The sequence below is a fragment of the Alligator mississippiensis genome, chromosome 4 (genome assembly GCF_030867095.1).
Source record: "Alligator mississippiensis isolate rAllMis1 chromosome 4, rAllMis1, whole genome shotgun sequence".
Classification (NCBI taxonomy): domain Eukaryota; kingdom Metazoa; phylum Chordata; order Crocodylia; family Alligatoridae; genus Alligator; species Alligator mississippiensis.
In genome coordinates, this window is record NC_081827.1 from 65,967,456 (window position 1) to 65,989,713 (window position 22,258).

Below are 22,258 nucleotides of genomic sequence, written 5' to 3' on the forward strand. Positions count from 1 at the left end.
GAAATATCTTCAAAATCTAGGCATTCGCTGGAATATTAAAAGCCTGTTGATGCCTTTTAGAAAACAATCTACCTAGAGACCATTCTGCTGATTTGTATTTTCTGTATTTTTGTTTTCCAGTTATCTTGCTTTTATGTGCATGTCCTTCATAATAATATTTGTTGCTTAGGATTTCATCTGCTCCATTTTTTTTTTTTTTTTTTTTTTTTTTTTTTTTTTTTTTTTGCCATAGTCACCCTCAGTTGGTGTCGTAAGTAGCAGTAGTAGGCATCTACCTGTCTCACAAGACAATAGAGTTACGCTGACTGAGAGATTACTTCACTGAACTTAATCCTAGTTTGAAAATAAAGTGAAGCTGGGCAGTGTATATGGAGACATTGAACTGCCCACACACCAGTGACTCCCTTTTGGCCTTGCTGGTTTAATCCAAAGCAAAGGCAGGTACCAGAACATTTGGAATCATCTTGTATAAGTAGCACTGAGTTACTAAATAGTTTTACTGAGTTACTAAATAGTAAATAGTAACTTAGTAGCACTGAGTTGCTGAAAAGTACTAATAATACTTTTCAACTTGGAGACTGGGGGAATATGGTAGAGGCCTATACAATAATGAATAGCAGGGAGAATATAGGGATGTATTATTTACTCTCTCTCAATACTAGGCCAACAGGACAAATAATGAAATCAGGTAGCAGGTTTAAAACAAAATAAGGAAGTTCTTGTTTGTACAGTGCATAATTAACTTGTGGAACTCATTGCCACAAGAAGTTGTAGAGGCTGACAGTTTAACCAGGTTCAAAACAGGATTAAATACATGCAGAATATGTCCAGCAGTGAATACTAAACATGATGTTAGGGCTGCAACCTCGAAATTAGGACTTCCTAGGCCTCTAAATACCAGAAGCTGTAAGCAAAGAGGCTGGGATAGGCCCTGTATAAATCTTCCTAGCATGTGGTCTGTGCCAGTGTGACATCAGTCTGGTCTGACCCAGTATGGCATCTCTTATGTTCTTAACCATGCTAAAAAGGGCAATAAAATGTGTTCTATAACAGTTAATTTGGGGTCATAAACGTATTTTTGCTTTTGAAAGGCCCTTACTAAGACCTAAAGCATTGATATTTTTTTTAATATGCGTCTTCGCTTCGCTTAGCTTGCAAGCAAAATGGCCTAGATGCCATTCTAGCTTTAAGAGGTGTAAGTGGCTCTTAAGCAGATTTTTAGGAACATGAGTTACTAACTGTAATCATATTCCACCACACACAGCAGCCACAAAATGGTTACCAGATACATTTTATGAACCTACATTTTGTCCTTAAAAGATTGTTCAGTATCTACACTTGGTTTACTATGCACACTAAGAAGCAAGTCAGAACAGCCACTTAGTCTCTGCCAAAGCTCTGTTATGATCCAGTTCCATCTGGGAAACATAAGTCCCTGATTCTCAATGATTGAATCACTGAAGCCAAGATCATGCATATAACTCAGTGGAAGAAGAGAACTTGAAGGTTCTACCTACTTCTTGCCCAGTAGCTGAGTGGTGATGAAACTTGCCCAGGAAGTAGGAGACTTAAGTTCTAGGCCCTTCTCTTTCTGAGAGAAGAATTGACCTCACATCTACCAGTTACTAGGAAGGTATCCTAACCACTAAACTATGGATGAGGTGGGGCTACACAAATCCTTTAGTCTTGTTGAAGCTGAGCCATTAGACAACCAAGAGTGTAAGACTCATGAAGTCAACAGAGCAAGCAAGAGGCAGTGTGACTATAACCTTGTGAGATAAACCCTTTCATAGGGTAGGAGCCATGAGTTTTGGCCCCCCCGTTGCAAACATTTTTTTATCCAATGCTTATTCATTGCAGGATGCATGCCTCCTTGTCGTCCTGCTGTGCATCACTTGACATAGAGGTCAGTACTACTCTTACGTAGTGATTCAGAAAGTAAGAGAGCTATTCATCTACCTGGGCAGAAGAGAATCACATTTTTGAAGGTAGCAAAGACTTACACATCTTAGTGGTAAAACAGGATCTAGGCCAATATGCTTTTCACATTTGCTTCTGTTCAAGTTTGGCTTATGACCATTTTTCATAGGGCTGGATAAATGAGGCTACAGCATAACAGTTCACCTGGTAGCAAAAAAAGCTAGAACTTTTATTTTTAATTTAAGCCTTCAACATGTCTTGGAATACATAATTTTCTGTCACGCATAATCAAAATATTGCCAATAATTCCATGCCCAGCATGTGTGGAAGTACACACTTCTCAGCCAGGCTCCTTACAAATCAAACTAGATCCACCAGTAGTAAGACTCTTTGGTCCATGTATTCTGGACATACCAGGTCTGGTGATCCCTAAGTGTAACCCATCCCAACTGCCTGAAACCATAGGCAACACGTTGTGGGGGGGAGAAGGGGGCATGTGCCCCCCCGATATTGGCCACCGCTGACTTCTGCGGGTGATTGCTGCTCACCACCCTCCTTTCCGTCCCCCTCTCCCTCCCCTCCCCCACTGCCTGTGGGCAGTCCCTGCTTGTCACCCCTCCCCACCCCCTGCCGCCGACACTGCCGCCAGCGTCTGCAGGCAGTTCCTGCTCACAACCACTGCTACTGCCTACAAATGGTGCCCCCCCAGTCTCAGGAGGCACCAGTGTTCATGCCTGAAATAATTGCTTTGCCTTGTGCACCTCGGTGAGCTCAGAAGTGGGGTCATGGAGCTGTAAAAGTGTGTGTAGAGCTCCAGATTGCCTTTATCCAGTTTTGACATTTAAGTGGGTTAACTTCAGTGAGCGATAGACCAAGCTGTCTTAAAACCTGGATTTGAAATGATTCCATTTGTGCTTCTCCATCCAAATAAGATCATTTTGCAGAGGGAGTTACTAGTAAGGACAGGCTACAACTACTGGGTATACCAAAGGGCAGGAATTCTTTGGTTACTTTTGTTTCACCTTCTCAACTGTCCAAACCTGAAGCTATATGTTACTTGTGAAAATTTTGAAGCCAGAAGATCGTGCCATGCTGGAAATTGAAAGAGTGGGGACTATGGAAAACGAATGGAATTAAATACGCTTTGGGGTAGGGCTGTCTATAGCTCTGTGTGCAGTTTGTCATTTCACATATAGAAGACTTGCACTTTCGGGTATCAAATCTTTTCCAGCCTTTATTATTCTGACATTGTCCATCAGAAATCTTTGTTTTAAAAATCATATCTAACATAAAAAACCTGCTAAAGTAGCAAGGGAAAATGTTTCATTTAATTATTTTTAAGGAGACTACTTTGGAATCTAAAAACATTTGTCAGATATGGAACAGGATCACAGCATATCTGTCATGGTGACAGCCCAGCATCTGCAAAATTATGGCCTTGCTCTTTCTCTTCAATGAACACTTGATGGCTGATCAATAACTACTTTGGGGACTAATTAAAGTCACTATAGTGATAGATACTCTGATAGCATGTTCTGTCAGTTCAGCAATTTGCCAGGTAATTGAGAGGGATATTGTACATTTGGTCAGAATATTTCTGGTTTGAATAACAGATTGAGAACCTGGGTCAGAACTCCTTACACACGTGGCCAATGTACAGGGAGGCAGGCTTTTGTCCCTCTCAATATTAAGCATGCTGTTAGAACCATTGTTGCAAAAGGGTGGTATGAAAGTAAAAAAAATTAAGACATCACCACTCACCTACTCCCTTTCATTATATGTTCATTCCTGCCTGCTGTCTCTCCTATTAGTTTTGCTGCTGCTGTTACTGGAAAACACCCACTGGCAGAGTCTGAAGAAAATGGTCTCTTTGACCTTAGGGAATTGCATGAGAACAATGTCATTGTTGAGTGCATAAGACAGAGAAGTGCCTTCAACAAACCAACCTAGGCATAAGTCAAATGTATAAAGTAAGATCTGATTGATACACACTTTGTGCACTGATTTGACTAGGAATCAGAACTCGTGATAGAGGTGATATCTTTTATTAGATCAAATCAATTTTTGCAAAAAAATTCTTTAATTGCAAGCTTTCGGGCACAAGCACCCTTCTTCAAGCATAGGAGAAAAGATTGTAAAAGTTCTCCCAGGTAGAAATGAAAGCTTGTATTTCATAGGACAGTTGAAGGTATGGTAAAATCTCCTGTTTGGAGCAGTTCAATATATATGCAGATTAGGCTCATATAAAATGAACTGCTCCAAACAGGAGATTTTACCATACCCTCAACTCTCCTATGAAAATAAACTTTCATTTCTACCTAATAGAACTTTTACAATCTTCCTACACTTGAAGAAGCATTCTTGTACCCAAAAGCTTGTAATTAAAGACCTTTTTTTGCAAAAATCTAGTTGCTCTAATAAAAGATACCACCTCTACCATGAGTTCTTACTCCTTTTGTCTCTAGACCAGTATGGCTACAACTGGATACCTGATTTAACTAGAGCCATTTAGAAACCAGAATTGTTATATCAAGATACTATTCTAGTGTGGACACAGCTATACCAATGTATACGTATCTGTGTAATTGTATCACACAAGGTCTGCAACAATTTTAACTCCACTAATTTCTAAACCGATGCAATTCAAATACTGCAAACTCTTTGGGGACTAGCATACTGCTAAAACAGAAACGTTCTTCTCTCGGTTCTCAGAATCTGAGGTGTTCATGTCACAATAGCAGGTATAAATTTTTCAAAAACAAAGCAAGATTACCAATTTCCTGGAAGACAGTCAAGGTTGTGCTGTGTGAGAGGACAAAGTTGAGAATGTTGCTTTAATTTAGTGTATATTGGCATGCTGTGGATTTTATAGCCTTGCTGTGGGAGATAGGCAACACATAGGAGTGCCATGGGGGAGCACGTGCCCCCCTTGAGATTGGCTGAAGCCACCGCTGTGGGAGGCACCAGTCGTTCATGCTGTGGGTTAATGGCAGGGGAAAAACAGACAAGCATGTGCGGGCCGGGGGCGAGCCGGGCCCGTCTTTGCGCACGTGGACTGTGGCCAGCAGCCCGGGCACACGGGGTCAGAGAAAACCGCGGGGCGGTATGGTACGCGCAAGCTAAAATTAGTTATGGAGGCGTAGTGGTTGATTGAAAAGATTATTTACTTACACCCAAGATGGTCGCGGTGTAGGCTGGACAGTTTTCCAGGTGCAGCTCCGCTTAAATCCTCGTTGGAGGACTCTGACAAACTCGGTTCTTTGGCCCCGGAGTGGTTTAGGCTCCGCGGATTCGGCAATTCTTTCCTCACAGAGTGGCTGAATCTCCATGGGTTTTGTTCAGTTCCCAGGTCCCCTGGAGCTGTTAAGATTCCGTGGGTTCGAAAATTGGGCATCTAGGATAGGGATACGTCTAGGATTGCGCTCGACGACGGGGAGAGGCTAGAGGCTGATCAGACCTCTGTTGCCTGCTTAAGAGAGGCGCGTTGGGTCCGCAAGGGTCCACATCGCTTGGAGATCTTCACACAGCGCGAAGTCTCCTCCTCCTGGCGAGTTCTGTATCTCTCCAGTTTTCTTCTCTCTCTGGCTTGGGCGGAAGCTACCCAAGCCTTTTGTACGGCTAGCAAGCCAATAGCTAGCCGCCACGTATGCCTACATTTAGAACCGGCCAATAATGTGGCACGAATCTAAATACAAATGGCAGGAACTCCTTTGCACCGTGCAACTCCGAGATGCAAAAGAAATGCACCATGCAAAGAAGCTGCAAATTGGCAGGAAATCCCCCGTTGCACCAGAGTTCTCTCCCGCAGCAGAGAACTCTACCGTGCAAGGAAACTGTAATTTTAACGGGAACATAATTTAGCATTGCCGAAGCACACACAAACAACAAATCACAACTTTGGGTTGTGACAAAGCAAAGCTCCATCACTGGGCTTATTGGGATTCTCAGGAAGAGCTTGTTTTAAGTTGTCTGGTATTTCATTACTGCAGATAATGGGGCTGGCTGAATGCACCACCTTGGCTTCATGTATGAAAAACTGGCCAAGAGTGAGAGAGAGACTTATGCCGCATCTTCTACTCTATAGGGGTTCACGGGGGGAGGTAGGTAGGGCAACGGGGGGAATTGCTTCAAATCTGTTTAGTTGGTTTGTAAAATAGCACTCACATGATTAAATACTTAGAGAGCCACAGTTGAAAACATGCTAGGTATAGTTAATTTTTACTGTGCCCTTTTCATGGGCAGAAAAAACTGAGACGCTGAAAAACTGAATGACTTTATGCCATGAGTATGATGGTGATCCTTGAGCCAAAAGATCCTGATTCTTTGTCTGGGGCTGGAACGCTTTTTCATTAAAAGCAAAGCTCTACGCCTTCGCTGTAAATGTATATCATAAAGAAGAAAAAAGAAAGGGCACAATCTCTACTTTTAATTTTCCTTTTCATGTCTCTTTTTTAGAACATTGTCATTTCCTGTTATTTTTAGCATTCGTTTTACAAAATACAATTCTTGATAAAAGGACACACGTAATTTTTTTCATTTTGTCTATAAGGAATCCCAAGATGTAAAGTTCTTACTTGCTATTAGAAATGCTTTTAGCACAAATCAAAATGAAAGGAGTAAAGTATAATCTTCAGTTAAACACATGAACTCCAAATCTGTAGACTGGGGTTCCATTTCCAGCTCTGTCATGGATATGCTGTGCCCCTGTTTCCTCTTCCAGGCCTTTGTCTTGCTTATTTAGTTTGTGCTTTTTGGACACATGGATATTCCCTTTTATTATGTGTGTATACAGAACAATGGGAAACTCCACATTTCGTTAGGTATTAGTGTTAAGACAAAATATTAAAACATAACCATTCCACAGAAGGGCATAACAACTGCGATCATATGCTTGTAAATATGCTCTAAAAACAACTAGTTTTGAAATGCTGCAAGGTTTTGCCTTAGCTAAGGAGGGGGGAAGTGAACAGTTTGCTATTTTTTTCAAGAGAGTTCACATCTTAGTTCTGCCAATAGCTTAAATTATTGAACATTTTACATATGCTATTAAGGATTCCCCAAAGGCTTTTTGTTTGTTGCCCAAAATTTTAAATACGAGTGTTCTCATACTTGTATTCTATAGCCACCTGGAATAGGATGCAGCTGGTTTCTGAGAATCATAATATTAAGGCATATTTCCATTGTGGGGTAAGATTAATTTACCTCTGTCCATCTATGAGGCCTCCTCAGTGCCAACATATAGAAGCTCTTTAGGCCTCCCAATTATGCTGCAACAGAAACTGCTTCTATCCCAAGAGAGTATTTCAAGGCACCTCCCTAAGAATACCTCTTACTGTATTCTACAACATCCTGCTGAGGCAGGAGCAGCCAATGTATTTCCTGGCTGGCTGACTCAGAAGCTGTAAATGGTCTGCATGGCATTGGCCCAACAGTGACATCTGCCTGACTGACAGGTTTGTCATCCTGGAAAGGAAAAAAGGAGGCCACCAGTGTTGAGGGTTCACACATGTAGTGTTCTCTGAAACCAGTATAGAAACCTGAAAGCAGATAGTCACATGAGCATAGAAAGGTAGCTCCTTCACTCATTGAGAAAAGGCCTTCCCCACCTGATGGCTGTTTGTAGCAATTATGGGATAGGAATTATACTTCTGCTGCAAAAAGTTTAGCTTTGAAGCTTATGTTATTTACTGTTGGTGGGTTTTGTGTTTTGCTCTTCTTTTTAAGAAAGCATGGTTAGGACTGTCCTGTGTCCCCTCTTGGCCTATACAGACAGATAATTCCAGAGAAGTGGAAACCTCTGTGAGCTGCATAAGAGGGGAGAGATAAATGGGATAAGCATAGAGAATTAAGGGTGGGGGAAGTTCACATACCATTTGTTTATGTAACCTCTCCTTTCCCAACTCTCATCTGATCTTTAAATCTCTAGATAGATTGCTTTAACCCTAGCCAGACTTATCTGTTGCATAGTCAGCAACTGCTTCATTTCAGGACTAGAATTCTCCAGCAAATCATGAATATATTCTTCAGAATCAGGGTCTCTGCTAGCTTTGTTTCCTTCCTCTTCCTCTTCTTCTAACAGCAGTCATTTAGGTTTTTTTCAAACTTTCTTTTTCAGTAACCAAAGATAAGGGCCATTAACATGCGTGTGAAGATGTAAACATTTTTAAAATTGAACGTAATATAGCCCTGATTTATTGTGCATAGTTAAAGTATACGTATGAAGTATGAGTTGCTTTTGGTGCTCTAGAAGTTAATGATACAGCTCTGTTCTTTCATCTAAATTTGTATACTTATATACATTTGTATACAAATTTCATCAATTTGTATACTGTATGACATCATATTGTTTCTTACAACCAGTTGCTAAAAGATTATATTCTATTTTAATTTTGTCTGAGATGGTTAATAGCTTGATGTAAAATTATGTAGCAGCATGTTTCAGTATATCAACTATACATTGAGGGGAAGATGAGAGAGAAGGAGAAGCTAATTATTCTGCTTACATTCAGACTAATGCTCCATCACCCTTCCCTTTATTCAAAAGATGTTTCACAATGCTTTGAATATGCAAAGTGCTACAGAAAGATATTTACTTAAACAGAATAATGGCCCCTTTAACATTGGATATATCCTTCATTGAAAATACCTCTTGAGAGCAAGGCATACAGGTCTGCTCTTAACTCTTGAGATGAAATTCCACAGCAAAAAAGAAAAATAAAATCTATGAGCCTCAGACCTTGTTGGCAAAAGAACTTAATGTTTTTAAGATGTTGCTTTCTCTCAGGGGCCCTGCAGTTTTTCCAAGTCTAGTTTTTAGATTACCATTGCCTCTTACCTTTCCTGTGCCTTCTACAGGTCATGAAAACATACCATATGTATCATGCAGAGAGCATCAGTGCGGAAAGCAAGCTGAAGGAGGCGGAGAAGCAAGAAGAAAAACAGATTGGGAGGTCAGGAGACCCTGTGTTTCATATTCGACTAGAGGAGAGACACCAGAGACGGAGTTCTGTGAAGAAGATTGAAAAAATGAAAGAAAAAGTAAATAGTGTTTCTTTAAAAGCTTGTTATTCTGCTTCACTTGAAGTAAACTCAGATTTGTTCTAAGATCCCTTGAAACTGTAGCTTAGATTTATACAGTTCAATACTACAACATTAAACAGGTGTGTCCATTTTGGAAAATATGTAACATATAATGAAATGACATTAAATAAAAAATATGTAATAAATTAGCAGTAGTTTACAAAAAAAAACTTAATTGCAAATAGACTTGAAATTCAAGGAGAAAGTATGTTTTCTCCCTGAAGTACACTTATTACATGGTTTGGTCATATGTGAAGTTAAATACAAAATTACTTTTTTTCTAGAAAGGTTTTTGAATTTGTGTTCTTGGTAAGTACACAGCAGAAAGTAAAGGTTCTTTCTTGTCAACAGTAACAATCAGTACTTTTTGTGTTTTACTACATGATAATACTGAGGTACTGTAATTCAAACTTTCTCATCATAACATTCAATCTTTTTCTTAGCGTCAAGCAAAATACTCTGAAAACAAGCTGAAATCTATTAAAGCCCGAAATGAGTACCTACTTACCCTTGAAGCAACCAACGCTTCTGTTTTCAAGTATTATATTCATGATCTTTCAGATTTAATTGATGTAAGTACTTGATGTTTATCCATTTATTCTGTTCAGGAATAATAAGGAGCATTTTCATTGCATCTTTCATCTTCAAAGAGAATACATACAATAGTTGAAGTATACTAGTCACATACCATATAATATGTGGATCATAATAATTTTTTATAATGTAATCAATAAATTTCCCTCTGAATTTTGTATTTTACCAAAAAAAAAGTCTGTAGGCAACTGAAGACGTGTCTTTAAAAATTAGCGAGCTAAATTTTCTCCTAGGTGCCTGCAGAAAACATGTTGGTAAGAACCCTTCTACGTGGACAGGTAAAGAAGCAATAGGCTCTAATGCACGATTCACACACTCACGCCTCCTACCCTGTCGTACATGCATGGCAGGAGGCACGATTGTGGGATTGCACATTAGATCCCATCATGTCTTATTGCTGGTGCAGGGGGAGGAGCCTGATCCTGGGCTCCCCCTGCACCAACAAGAAGCAATCTCGTGTGACTGGGAGCTCCTTCAGCTGAAGTGGATCCCAGCGGCAGGGGCACACCACATTTCTCATCGTTGGGAGATCATAGCAGCTGCAGTCTCCCAACTGTGGGGTCTGTACCATGTTCCCCATGGCTGGGAGTTCATAGCAGCTGCAGTCCCCCAGCTACAGGGTGCATGGAGTCCCCCATGGCTGGCACGTCTCAGCTACCGCAGTCTCTCAGCTGTGGCTGTGAATGGAGCTGCCCTCCCTGGCTGGGAGATCACAGCTGCTGCAATCTCCCAGTTGGTGGGGTGCACCACATACCCCTGGGTCTGGAAGATTGCAGCTGTGCCCCAGAGTCCCGCAACCACTGGGCGCTGCTGTGGCTATGAGTCCGCTCGGCTGTGGAACTCCCAACCCGTCCTGGGCACAGTGCATCCCTGGGGTTGGTAGCTCCTAGCCACAGGGGAGATGCTGCTACATGTGCACATTAAAGGTAGAGAGCAACCAGCTATAAAGTTAGTACACGTTTTAGAAGTCTAACTTTATACCTGGTTGGAGCTTCATATGGTGAGATGGATACCTTGCACATGTAGCTGGCCTCAGTTTAGATGTGCAGTTAATTGTGCAATAGCTATAATGTGTAGAAGGGGCCAAACAGTACATAACATAGAAAAGCTTAGACAGTTTCAGTTTCTGGAATAATAATGGGATACTACAAATTAAACTGTAAAGCGTTGTTTTATTTTATAAAGCAACCATATAAAAATTGTACTTTCCTTGGAAAAGCCGTTCTTTTCATATATTTAGAATAATTTCTGTTAACTTTAGTGTTAAATGTTTTTATTGTTTCCTACTCTTGTCAGCATTTGAGAACTAACAAAATTGAGTAAAATGAATCAATTATGTCAGCAACAGAACTAGTTACTGATGAATTACACATCTGAAAAACTCTGAAAGCAGTGAGGCCACACAGGTATATAAAAACAGCTACAGCGGGTCAGAGCAAAGGTCCATCTAGCATAGTATCCCGTCTCTGACAGTGGCAAGTATTGGATGCTTAAGAGCAGAGGTAGACAACCTTTTCCACCTGTGGACCAGAATGACCCATCCTGGGTCAGAGTTGAGCAGATGGGAAGTCAGGTGCTAGGAACCTACTGCAGCTCCACCTTTGTCTCTGCCGGCATAGGGAAAGCCCTTGCAGTCAGTGTTTGTCCCCAGGACAGCACAGGTAGAGCACTCACAGAAGGTGCCCCTCATCACTGAAAACTGCCAACGCCCCATGTCCATGAGTCGGATCCAAAGGTTCCACAGCCCAGATCTGACCCATGAGCCATAGGTTGCTGATCCCTGTTCCATAAGAGAAGCTTGCTAATGTAAAGCTTGAAAAATTTGAGACGCCTAGTAGACAAAATAAAAAACTCTCCTTCAGCTTCAAAGACTAAGCTGTTCAGTCTTGTGGTAGTATATTTGATTACAACATGGTGAACCAGCTTTCTTCTTTATGTATCTTTGTAATGGAATTTATACAATCAGACTTGCTTTTGTTAGAACTTTTCCCTTCTTGGTTTCATTCTGCTTTTTCTTCCTTCCTTCCTTCTTACAACAGAACATGGTGGATCTTTTCTTGCTGGATTTTCAGTATCGTACTATCTCTCTTCTCCTCCTCCATCTTTCTCATTCTCTTCTATTTTTTACATCTATTGATTGCTCTGTTTTCTTATCCCTGTATTCCTCTTGACTTTTCTATCTTATACTATTTCTCTTTCATTTACTCACCATGATTCCTCCTACTCTGAAAAAATTACCAAAATTGTGAGACAATTAAACCAGAGGACTCAAGATGAGACACAGAGGCAGCACACACATGTCAAGATGTCCCAGCTTATGTGCTTGCTGTCCCTGGCTGACCCTGCTTGGAGATTCCATCATTTGCAGCCTCTAGTTCGTAGATGTCTGAGAAATCTAAAGCTCCTTGATCCTTTCCTGATGCTGCAAGGAAGAAGAATATTCTCAGTTTTTGTCCTATTGTTAATCTCTCCCTCCTCTGGCTTCTGATTTTGAGCCCTCCTCCCTAGAAGATACTTCAAGTGTCTATTTCCACTTTGGTCAGAAAGGCAGCCTATTGACATGCTTCAATGCATTCTAATTGGAATATGTCAGAGCAGACTCAATTAATCAAGTTTGCTCTGTATTCTAATTAGACTGCTTTAGCGTCATCACAGTATCTTGTGTATTAAGGCCCCCTGTGTTTCAAAATGGCTGTGGGGATACTTTAAAGCTTATTTAATGAGCTTTAGTTAAAGTGTTCCACAGCCATTTTTAAACCCATGGGGGCTTAATGCATGTGGCGCTGCAGCTTTTTAATTGGAGCAGCAATCTGGGAACTGCTTTAATTAAAATGATTCCCTCTCCACTCTTGAGCACATGTATGGGCAGCCAAAGTTCTCAGCTCCAGACTGGGAAAACAGGCCTGATTCTTGTCAATTGCACTGATGCCAAGGGAGTTTTTGATAGCACCGGTTGAAAACTGACAAGACAAATCACTTTACTGACCTGGAGCTTTGCAAAGTGCTCTGCAAAAATAAGACTTACAAAGTCTACAGACTTACGAAGACATAACTGCATTAGATAACACTTGAGGTTAATGTTTGAATCATAGAATCACCAAAAAGGAGGGCTAGAAGGGGCTTCAGGAGGCCAGTGAATCCAATACCCTGCTCATCCAAAGTTTGTCTAACCTAGGGGCATCAAAATCACCCTGCCCTCTGGGCCAGGTTAATGCAGCTGTCACTTGCCCCCATTGCTGACTTACATGCTTGTCAGGCTCTGTGCCCCCGATTCTGGTGGCAAGCCCTACTCTTGCTTGCGTCCAACCTCTCTACCAGCTCCATAATTCAAGTGACAGCTCCGCAAGCCAGATCTGGTCCACAGATTAAGTCTGATACCTGGTATAACTTATTCCTAAAACTTCACAAACAGCGCTCTCACACAACTGCCAGACACAGTGTCCCAAAACATGAAAAACACCCCAACTTGCTACAGCAGACAAAGGCACCATCAATGTCCTGCCACTGCAAAGACTGGATTTTTATTTATTTTTTTAGGAAACCTAAATTTTATACAATTTGGCAGTTCTTGATTGGAAAAGATACCATTAAATCCCTAAAGGTATGCACCATTATTCACAGGTCTCAGTTATAAAAATTGTAACCATAAATTGGTTCAGAGCCCATTTCATCTAATTATGAGGTAGTTTAAATGAAGCATCTTTCAGACACTCCTATCGTAATCAGAATATAAAGTAGGAAAGAAGATAACAGATTTGTTTAAGTGTTTACTACTTGACAAAGGAAATACCTTTAGTAAATGGAAGCAAGTATGGGGATTATATAATCAAAATATGAAACATGATTCTCACTGAGTACATGTAGTGGTGAACCAGAAAAACCTAATGCTGTAAATTTACTAATGGAACATTACACTTCTGACTTCCAGATTTATGATTACTTCTTCACCCAATAATTAGATTCTGAACCTGGAAAATTATAACACATTTATAAATTTTAGAATCTAATTATTGGGAGTCATCTTATATTTGAGTAAATACAATATATAATTTGCTATATAGTCCATTTGCCCAATGTGGGCCATGTGTTTTATAGTTATGCTCAGTGTTGGCTGCATTTAATCAACTTCATAGGTGGTTTCCATTAATGAGCACATGCTGCTTTTGGCAGTAGTTTAATGATGGACAATGTATTTAATGAGGTTTCTTTGTATGTGAATGCAAGGCAGGGCTTTTTTCCCCATGCTGATTGGAGGGGATCCTCATCTTGTATTCAAGTAATTACAGTAGTTTAGTATCCATTTATGCAAATAGGATAATTTTATGAGTTAACTTATATGTTAGCTTTTCTACCTTAATGGATTCATGTTATAAGATGTATTTAAATATGCTTAGTATAATCTCAATCATGCATTTAAAAAGCTCTACAAACTAATTCCTTTTGGAAGCCTTGAAACATAGTGAACAAGGGGTTAGGGGTCATTTTTTCCAATATAGTTGGCACCTGAACTTTTGTATAACTTGATTTTCTCAAGTTCTTATGGAAGATCTTAAATTGCAACTCTCAGCTGAACTCTGAACTCATTCTGAACTGTTCAACTCACTTATTTCATTAAGAAAGCTCAGTGCTTCTTACTTAACCTGCTTCTGTATAGTTAATAGTCATATTAATCTTCATGATAAAAGCCAGATAAAAATGAAGCCTGGGCCTTAAACCTATGTTTTGGAGGAGCATTTTGAAAATTTAATGTTAGAGCCAACCTTTATAAAAGAAGTGGTAGGATAATTGTTGTTTTATATGTATGATTGCTTCTATTCCATTTTTATTCAGGCAGGGGAATTGGAATTATCCCTCAAATAGATTATTTCCTCTACTGGATGAACAGGAAGATCTACTTCAAATGCAAGACAGAGTGTACGTTTGATTTAGATTGTATGGAAAGTGACGAAGACATGTTTTTTCAGTTAAATTAAGCAACCTTTGTTTCATGTATTGGTTTTTGAATTAAGAATGTAGATCTCTAAGCTGCAGTATAGTGTACACTCCCTGTTAATCTGCCTGTTTGTACTAACATCCGTCCATATGGTGAATATTATTGTTGTGTTACTTGAAGATTTCCATGTAATTAAGATATGCCTGTAAAGTGAGAGTTCAGATTTATAATCCAAAAGTAAATGCTGGGGAAACAGCAATCAAAACAAAACAGCATTAACAACAAAGCGGTCTGTGGTCAGGGAACTGGAATGAATAGAATATTTCAGCTTTTGATTCTGGTCTGTTGTGGTGTTTGGGATGTGTAGGAGTTTAGAAGATGTGTTTAGAAATCAGTGTTGGTATTGCTTCTAGCCAGACCTTCTGTGAAGTTAATTTATTCTTTAAAGACGTTTTGTCATGTGCTTCATTAGTCATTCATAGGTCAAGTTTGAAATTAGGCTAAATTATATGCAGCTCATCACCTTTATTACATAAGTTTCCATAAATATATGTACACACAGATCCATTTGATTTTAAATCTTAATGTCCAGATAACAGTGTTGATTAGAAAATGACATATTTAGAATTCAAGGTCATCTTATGAATTTGCCTGCTTTTTAATTACGGTGCCATTGGAATTTTATTCTAGCTCATCAAAATAAGAGCAATCTGGTTGCTTGATTGTACTGTACTGCACTTTTTATTCGGGCCTCAATGTACTCAGGATGGGCATGAATAAATGAATTGTTCACAATATTGATTCAGATTTAATTCCAAATAATGATTAAAATGCCAAATTAAATGCCAGATACAAAGCTAATTTTCCCATTCCTCCCAAGTGTCTCTCATTAGCTCTAATCTTCCACTGCCAAAGACTTTCCAGTGGGATCTCATATCCCCCAAACACAGTTTCTTATTGTCTACTTTTTACATCCAGTTTAATCACAGACTTTAATCTCATTTGTCCAGCCTCAGTGGTTACCTATGAAAATCTTTAGCCACAAGGTCCTCAGCTTTAAATTATCAATGAGAAAACCTCAAAAGAATCGAAAGTACAGTTTGTGTAAACATTAAGTAGCTTATTTCAACTTTCCAGAATTCTTCCTCTGAATTTTAGGTTGAAAATTTTGAGAGACTGTTGATTAAGAATCAGTATTTACAGTCCATCATTACCCAAAAAGTGATAGATATAGTTTTTTTCATTGTTTAGTCACTGATGGTTGCTGAGTGCATCTAGATTTAAATCATAGAAAACTTAGTGCTATCAATAGACAAAGACTGGGCATCCATTTTCCAGCTACCTCAAAATTCCGTGGGCTTGTAATTGTTGTGGCTTTCTCTGTAAATCAGTGTCCGATGTTGCTAATACAAGTCTGGAAGTTCCAAAACTGAGTTTGTAGATGCCTTTGGGTTTATACCAAGTGATTAGATGTGCACCCTAGTGAAAGCAGCATTGCCTTCAATTTCTTTCAGTTTAATCTTCTGTGAGGTCTCTTCAGAATTAATACACAAAAAAAGAAAACATCTGGCCCTATCTCCTTTCTTATCAGCATTTTAATCTATTTTTTTCATCCAAAATAATAAATTGACTCTAAGGTTTTATTTAACACAGAAGAAGATAAAATTGAGGGCAAGCACTTTCTTTGCAAACACCTGCTAACAGCTGTATTATTAGACTGGAAATCTTTAAAATATGGATGTGATTAAAATAAAGTCAGAACTCTGCCTTTTTTTCTAAATATAACACAAACTTTTACAGATATGGAGGGAAAAGGATCTGGCTCTACATTCTTGATTAAGAATGACATTTCTTGGGGGAGTAGGGGATGGCCTAAAATGGTCCATATATATAGTGCATCTACAAATGTATATGAACCATCTAAATTTATTTACATGGTGCATCTACACATGTACTTTACTGCATAGTTGACTAATCAGCTCTGCAGTAAATCATCACTGTCTACACATCTGCCAGTACTAGGGCACAGTAAATTAATTAACTCTGCCATAAAATAGTACTGACAGTACTATCTTACGACAGAGTCATTTACTGCACAGAAAATCACATATGGATAGTGATCGGGACCACAGCAGTGGAAGGTTAGCCACACAGCTCCACTGTGTTGGCACTCTTGTTACTCCAGCCAGCCTGATGCCCCCATCCAGAGCCCAGGGATGACTCCCCAAGCCTACTGCCAGCCTAGGGATGCTCCACTCTGGCTAAAACTGCTGCTGTCCAGGGACATGTACAGATGCTGCACCCAAAAGCAGCTGACTCCAGGACAAACTGCACCAGAGCTTATTACAGCACATGGCAAGATGTGTGAATTATGGAGAATTTTCACGTGCAAATATATTTGTAGTGCATATTTGGAACATTTCTTCTGAATAGAGGTGAGAGAGGGAGCAGGTGAATAACAGGCTGCTTCAGGACATTCTCCACTTGGTTTCCATCGCTCTATAAAATTGCCTTCCACCTACAAAATTCATAGGCAAAGTGCTACAAGAGTACAAAATGATCATTCCCCTCCTGTGTCCCCCATGCCAGAGGAAGGAATCAAGTCCTTCCTTTGTACCCATCTCCCTCATAATGAGTTTCCCAAAGGATTTAAAAAGTTATCAGGCTTGATTCCTTCCTCTGGCAGGAGGGAAGGAGACAGGAGGGAAATGATAATTTTGTACTCTTGTAGCACTTTGCCTATGAGCTTTGCAGGTGGAAGGCAGTTTTATAGAACAATGGAAACTGAGTGGAGAATGCTCTGAAGCAGCATGTTCCCTATCTGCTCTCATTACACATTTTCCCCGACTCTTACAAGTCTCTCTCAAGACTACAGTGTTCCCTTGCAGGCGTCCTAATACAATGAAAGATCCTGATGTTTTGCTCTACTGCAAAACCCTCCTGACGTGGTTGTGGTATAACTCAAGCATAAATTAATTAAAACATTAATTAATTTAATTAAATTTCCTGTAATTTTTAAAAAATCAGCACTGATGAATGGTATCACTTGTATGCTGCTGTAAACAAACCACCATCCAGATGAATAAGAGTAGTTGAAGTATGATCGTTTAGCAGACTCTTAGAATATTGTTGATTGAACACTGAAAAAATGGAATTACTATGTATGCTACTGGCATTCCATTTTTTGTAAATAAATTCAGCTGTTACTCTAAAATAGGAATAGTTTAAGCCAAAGATGTTTAATTAAGCAACAAATTTAGTTTACATTTTACCAATTAAATTTCACTTAGTTCTAACAACATCATAACCCTTAAAAGAAAAGGAATAAATTATGGCTTTTTCAACATGACATTCAGTGCTGGATTTATTTAAAACATGGAATATAGTGTATATATGCTAAATAGGCAGACAAGGTTCTTTGGGTAAATCTGATATCTTTTATTAGACCAATTTAAATAGTTGGAAAAAAAATATGCTAAATATATATTTATTCTTTGTTTAGTGGAGAATTTGTTTTCTTTTAAACCAAAACATCTCAGACAGAGGGGAGTCATTAGCTATTTAATTTAAGCACAAGAATTCCAAACAGCAGCTCTGCAGTTTCTAATCCTGGCCTTACCAAAGTGTAGCTGGGTGGTCCCATACCCTTAACAGCAGCAGCACAGTGGCAGCAGCGGCAGCTGGATCAGGAAATTGGCACCTCTGATGGTGCCCTGCCCCAAATTGGTACCTCTGATGGTGTCCCAGTCCCCCCCTTTGTAGTTATGTTACTGGGCTATACAGATTACTTGCTATATTATCTTGGAGAAATCGTATATAGCTGGGTTTTGAAAGGAATCAATAGGTTCAGTAAAAAAATTATATTGAAACTCCCGTGAGCATTACATGCTTCTGTGTGTGAAGCTCTGTTCTCTTCCAAAACTTTCTTTTAATCTTCCATTTCTTCCTTTGTAAAATGGAGATAATTATTACTAACTCTCTTGGCATTGAGGTTGTGAAGGCTGTTATTTGTAAAGAGTTTTCAAGTTGAAAATAACTGTGACGCTATAAGTGCTAGTGGTTATGTATGCTTTTTTACGTCCTGGCCAGGAAATTTTATTCCTGATTTTTGTTTCCCCTTCCTTTTTTGTGTTATTAGTGTTGCGATCTTGGATATCATGCAAGTCTGAACAGAGCCCTAAGAACATATCTCTCTGCAGAGTATAATCTTGAAACCTCCAGACATGAGGGTCTAGACATCATTGAAAATGCTGTTGACAGCTTGGAGCCACGAAGTGATAAGCAGAGATTTATGGAGATGTACCCCACTGCCTTTTGCCCACCAATGAAATTTGAGTTCCAGTCTCATATGGGTGATGAGGTAAGTAGTTGGTGACTTCTTGGAGAAAAATATGATCAACACAAACAGTAATACCTGTCTCATACCAGGGAAGTATCCATGTCTGTAGAATTCTGGGTTTTTTTCTTCAGGAGGAAGCTTTATATTTACTTTTACAAAGAGTCTAGCCAGTATTATTACAAAGACGTGTGTAAATCAGGAAATGAAACCTTTTGAAAACTAAGAAACATGCTATTCAGAGCTACTCAGAATACTTCTCACATAAAACAACCCTTTTTCTTATGTTTTTTATTCCACAATAATGATGGTGGCCAAAATTTTCTTCATACAGCATATGATAAAGTGAGCTTTATCCCAAGAAAGCTTGTACTAGGTATATCTATTTACTTTGATTAGGCTACAAGGTGCAAATCTACCCTGCCTTCTACAAGATTTTCTTCTCTAGCCAAGCTGTGTTCAACACAGGAACAGAGGAACTATTGGGTAGGGGTGTGTTATCATCAGCTATCCCTATTCTGGCCTTTGTATGTAAACTTAAAGCAGTCTCAGACCTGCTCGAAACTTTGCTTGACTAACAGTGGCCCTGTTGGACTATTTTATGATATGAATGTTACCAGGACACAAAGGCTCTCCAACTGTTCCCTATTTCTGTTACACAAGAGGCCAGTTGCATAGAGCACTATGACAGCTGAGGATTTCCCTTCCAATAGGGAACCTCCTGAGATTATATGATTAGGTGTCACAAAGCACTATGGTTGCTTTGTGCATTGGAGCAGCACAAAGCAACCATAGTGGAGAGAAATATCAGTGCCACTACATATATTTAGAATATATCTACAGCTTATAACGCATCTGTGATTTGAGGGTTGGTGACCCAATAAGCCAGATCTCTCCACAGTTATCTCTTCACTACTAATCTTACCTGATTGATCTTCAATTCTGTCCACTCCCTTATGCTGCTTATCCACACTTTTCTGGATCATAGGAGAATAGGTCTGGAAGGGAGTTGATGAGGTCATCTAGTTGAGCCCCCTGCTCAAGGCAGGATCACCCCTGACCCTATTTGTTAACCACATGTCCAAAGAGTTTTAGCTTCCTTTTCTTAATGGTGTTGCTAAGATCTCTTGTCACACCAGTCTTCTCCAATACCCAGTCATTAGATGATTGCTAGCCATGGAATTCTCAATATTTGTGATAATACTGTGCTTCAAGTGCTTATAGTCTCTGAGTCTCTTATTTTTTCAGAGTTCAGCTCCCACAGCCATATATATTTTTTAAATTGAGATTTTCGTGTTTGAAATCACTTGTTTATAGCTTAATTTATATTTTCAGTAGATTCTTGAGTTTTAAAGACAGTAACCCCAGCTTGTGTTGGTCAAGTTGAATTTTTTTCCTTGAGTCTCACAGCCATTTTTGCTTCTTTGATAGGTTTGTCAGGTCACTGCCCAGCAACCAGTACAAGCGGAGCTTATGTTGAGGTATCAGCAGCTACAGTCACGACTGGCCACACTTAAAATTGAAAATGAAGAGGTGAGATCTGTATCTGTTTATAACGTGTAATTAACAACAGCTTAGGAGAGTAGCTAGTTCCTCCAGTGTCAGAAGCTAAGAAAGATAATTTAGATGACAGTGGTTTAAATCTATATATACCATTTTTATTTAAAAACTCTACACATTTGAGATTTTAAAAACTATACACCAGATGCCTTTATATTCTCCCTGTGCAATCCCGTTAATTTAGAAATTGTACTAAAGATACATCAGTGCTGGCTTTAGTCCAGTAGATCAAAGAAAGGAGGGCTGTAGTTGCTCCAGTTGTTATCTATAGTAAGGAACCAGAACGAAAACACCATTGTTTTATGTACACATCCTTCATTCGGTTAGAAAAAGCCCTACTCCAGATAAAGTAGGTGTTTATAACAACTTAATGGCAACTTTTCAAAGGCTTCTAAATCCTGAAAGTGTACAACTTGTATTGATTTGGGTAACTTAGCTGCCTTTGGGCCCTTTGAAAATCCCATCTATTTCCCTTCAAAATGGTAAAAGCACTGAAATTCATGTTTAAAACATGTCACAGTGCATATGCAGTTAAGTTTTGTGCCAGGAAGCCACTGCATTCAGAATAACTCTCTTGTACTTGCCCTCTCCCCATCTCCTGACCATGGATTTAAACTAAGAGAAACTGCTTCAAAGGATGAAGGATTTTCAACTCAATCTTCAGTAGCAGAGGCAGAATCATTGCTTCGCTCTCATAGGTAGAACTATATACACGTCTTGGTTAATGACTTTCGTAGTAAAAGAGCAGTAAAAGGCAGTCTTAGCATAAGTGCAGGTCTGTCCCCAAAAGCTGTATTATTTTCTTGCTCTATTTACAGCATGAATGCCTGAATCAGAGTCAAAACACTTGTGTTCACCTCACATAGCCAGTAAACTAATTAAAATTCAAATTCAGATAGTAGATCAAGTTCACAGTTGGGAAGACGTAGGCGAGAAAAGGTAGAAGTGCAAGATCAGGAAGGGCTTTTGGTTATTCATCAAATCAGTGCAAAGGCATAAAGAGAAGCGGGAGCTCATGGTGGTAAACCAGAGTACGCTAATGAGGGAACATTCACGAAGAGGAAAGTGCCTCTAGAAATGGAAACACATAGAAAAAATGTCTTTCTGAAGGAAAGGAGGTCACTAGTTCCACCTTCCCCACAGCAGACCTTAGATGTTTGTGTACTGGCTTGCAGATTCTTTCAGCTGATTTTTTTTTTTTAACTGCAGAGATGCAGAATATCTTGTTTCATTCCTAGTCCCTCCTGTCTCCTATCTACCTAATTCTGCATCTAATGGTAGGTGCTGTAAGAGGTGTGGAAGTTGCACTTTCTTCCATTTCCTGTGCCATGTTGCACCCTTAAGTCATAAACATCACTATTATAACATATTTCATCCCATATCAGCACTATGGCACTGCTGAACTAATTTTTCTCATGGGAGTGCATGTGGTACTGTCAGCTCCAGCAGCAGGGATACTTCTGCCTTCTGTAATCTGGGTAGCTGACAGTACGGATCAGTGCACCAAGTCTATTTCTGTTGATTCAAATGCAACTTATGGCTACTCATTAAATAACCATCACATTTTTCCACTTTTACTTTAAGAGACTAAATCCTTATGAGGATATTAATCAACAGAATAGCTCAGGGGTGGGCAAAATACAGCCCATGAACCAGATCCAGCCCGCAGAGGGTCTTTGTTCGGCCTGCAGCCGATTCCTCAGTTCCACCTGTCCCAAGTGCCATCCAGCCTGTGGCACATCCTGCTGCCCCCTGGGGCTGGGGTGACTCTGCAGCTGGACTGCCTTTGTAGGCATCTCAGGTGGCACTGGCTCCTTCTGGCTGCCAGCACTACC

General features: G+C 39.6%; 1 protein-coding gene across 3 annotated transcripts in view; it reads left to right on the forward strand.

The window, feature by feature from the left end:
• SRGAP1 (SLIT-ROBO Rho GTPase activating protein 1) overlaps positions 1-22,258 on the forward strand; it is a 246,350-nt gene that overhangs the window by 167,667 nt on the left and 56,425 nt on the right. For all 3 annotated transcript variants that reach the window (XM_019493059.2, XM_019493050.2, XM_014595919.3), the window contains exons 5-8: positions 8,776-8,958; positions 9,444-9,572; positions 18,666-18,887; positions 20,295-20,396. In XM_019493059.2, coding sequence (XP_019348604.1) covers positions 8,776-8,958; positions 9,444-9,572; positions 18,666-18,887; positions 20,295-20,396 — 636 coding nt within the window. The remainder of the gene's footprint in view (positions 1-8,775; positions 8,959-9,443; positions 9,573-18,665; positions 18,888-20,294; positions 20,397-22,258) is intronic.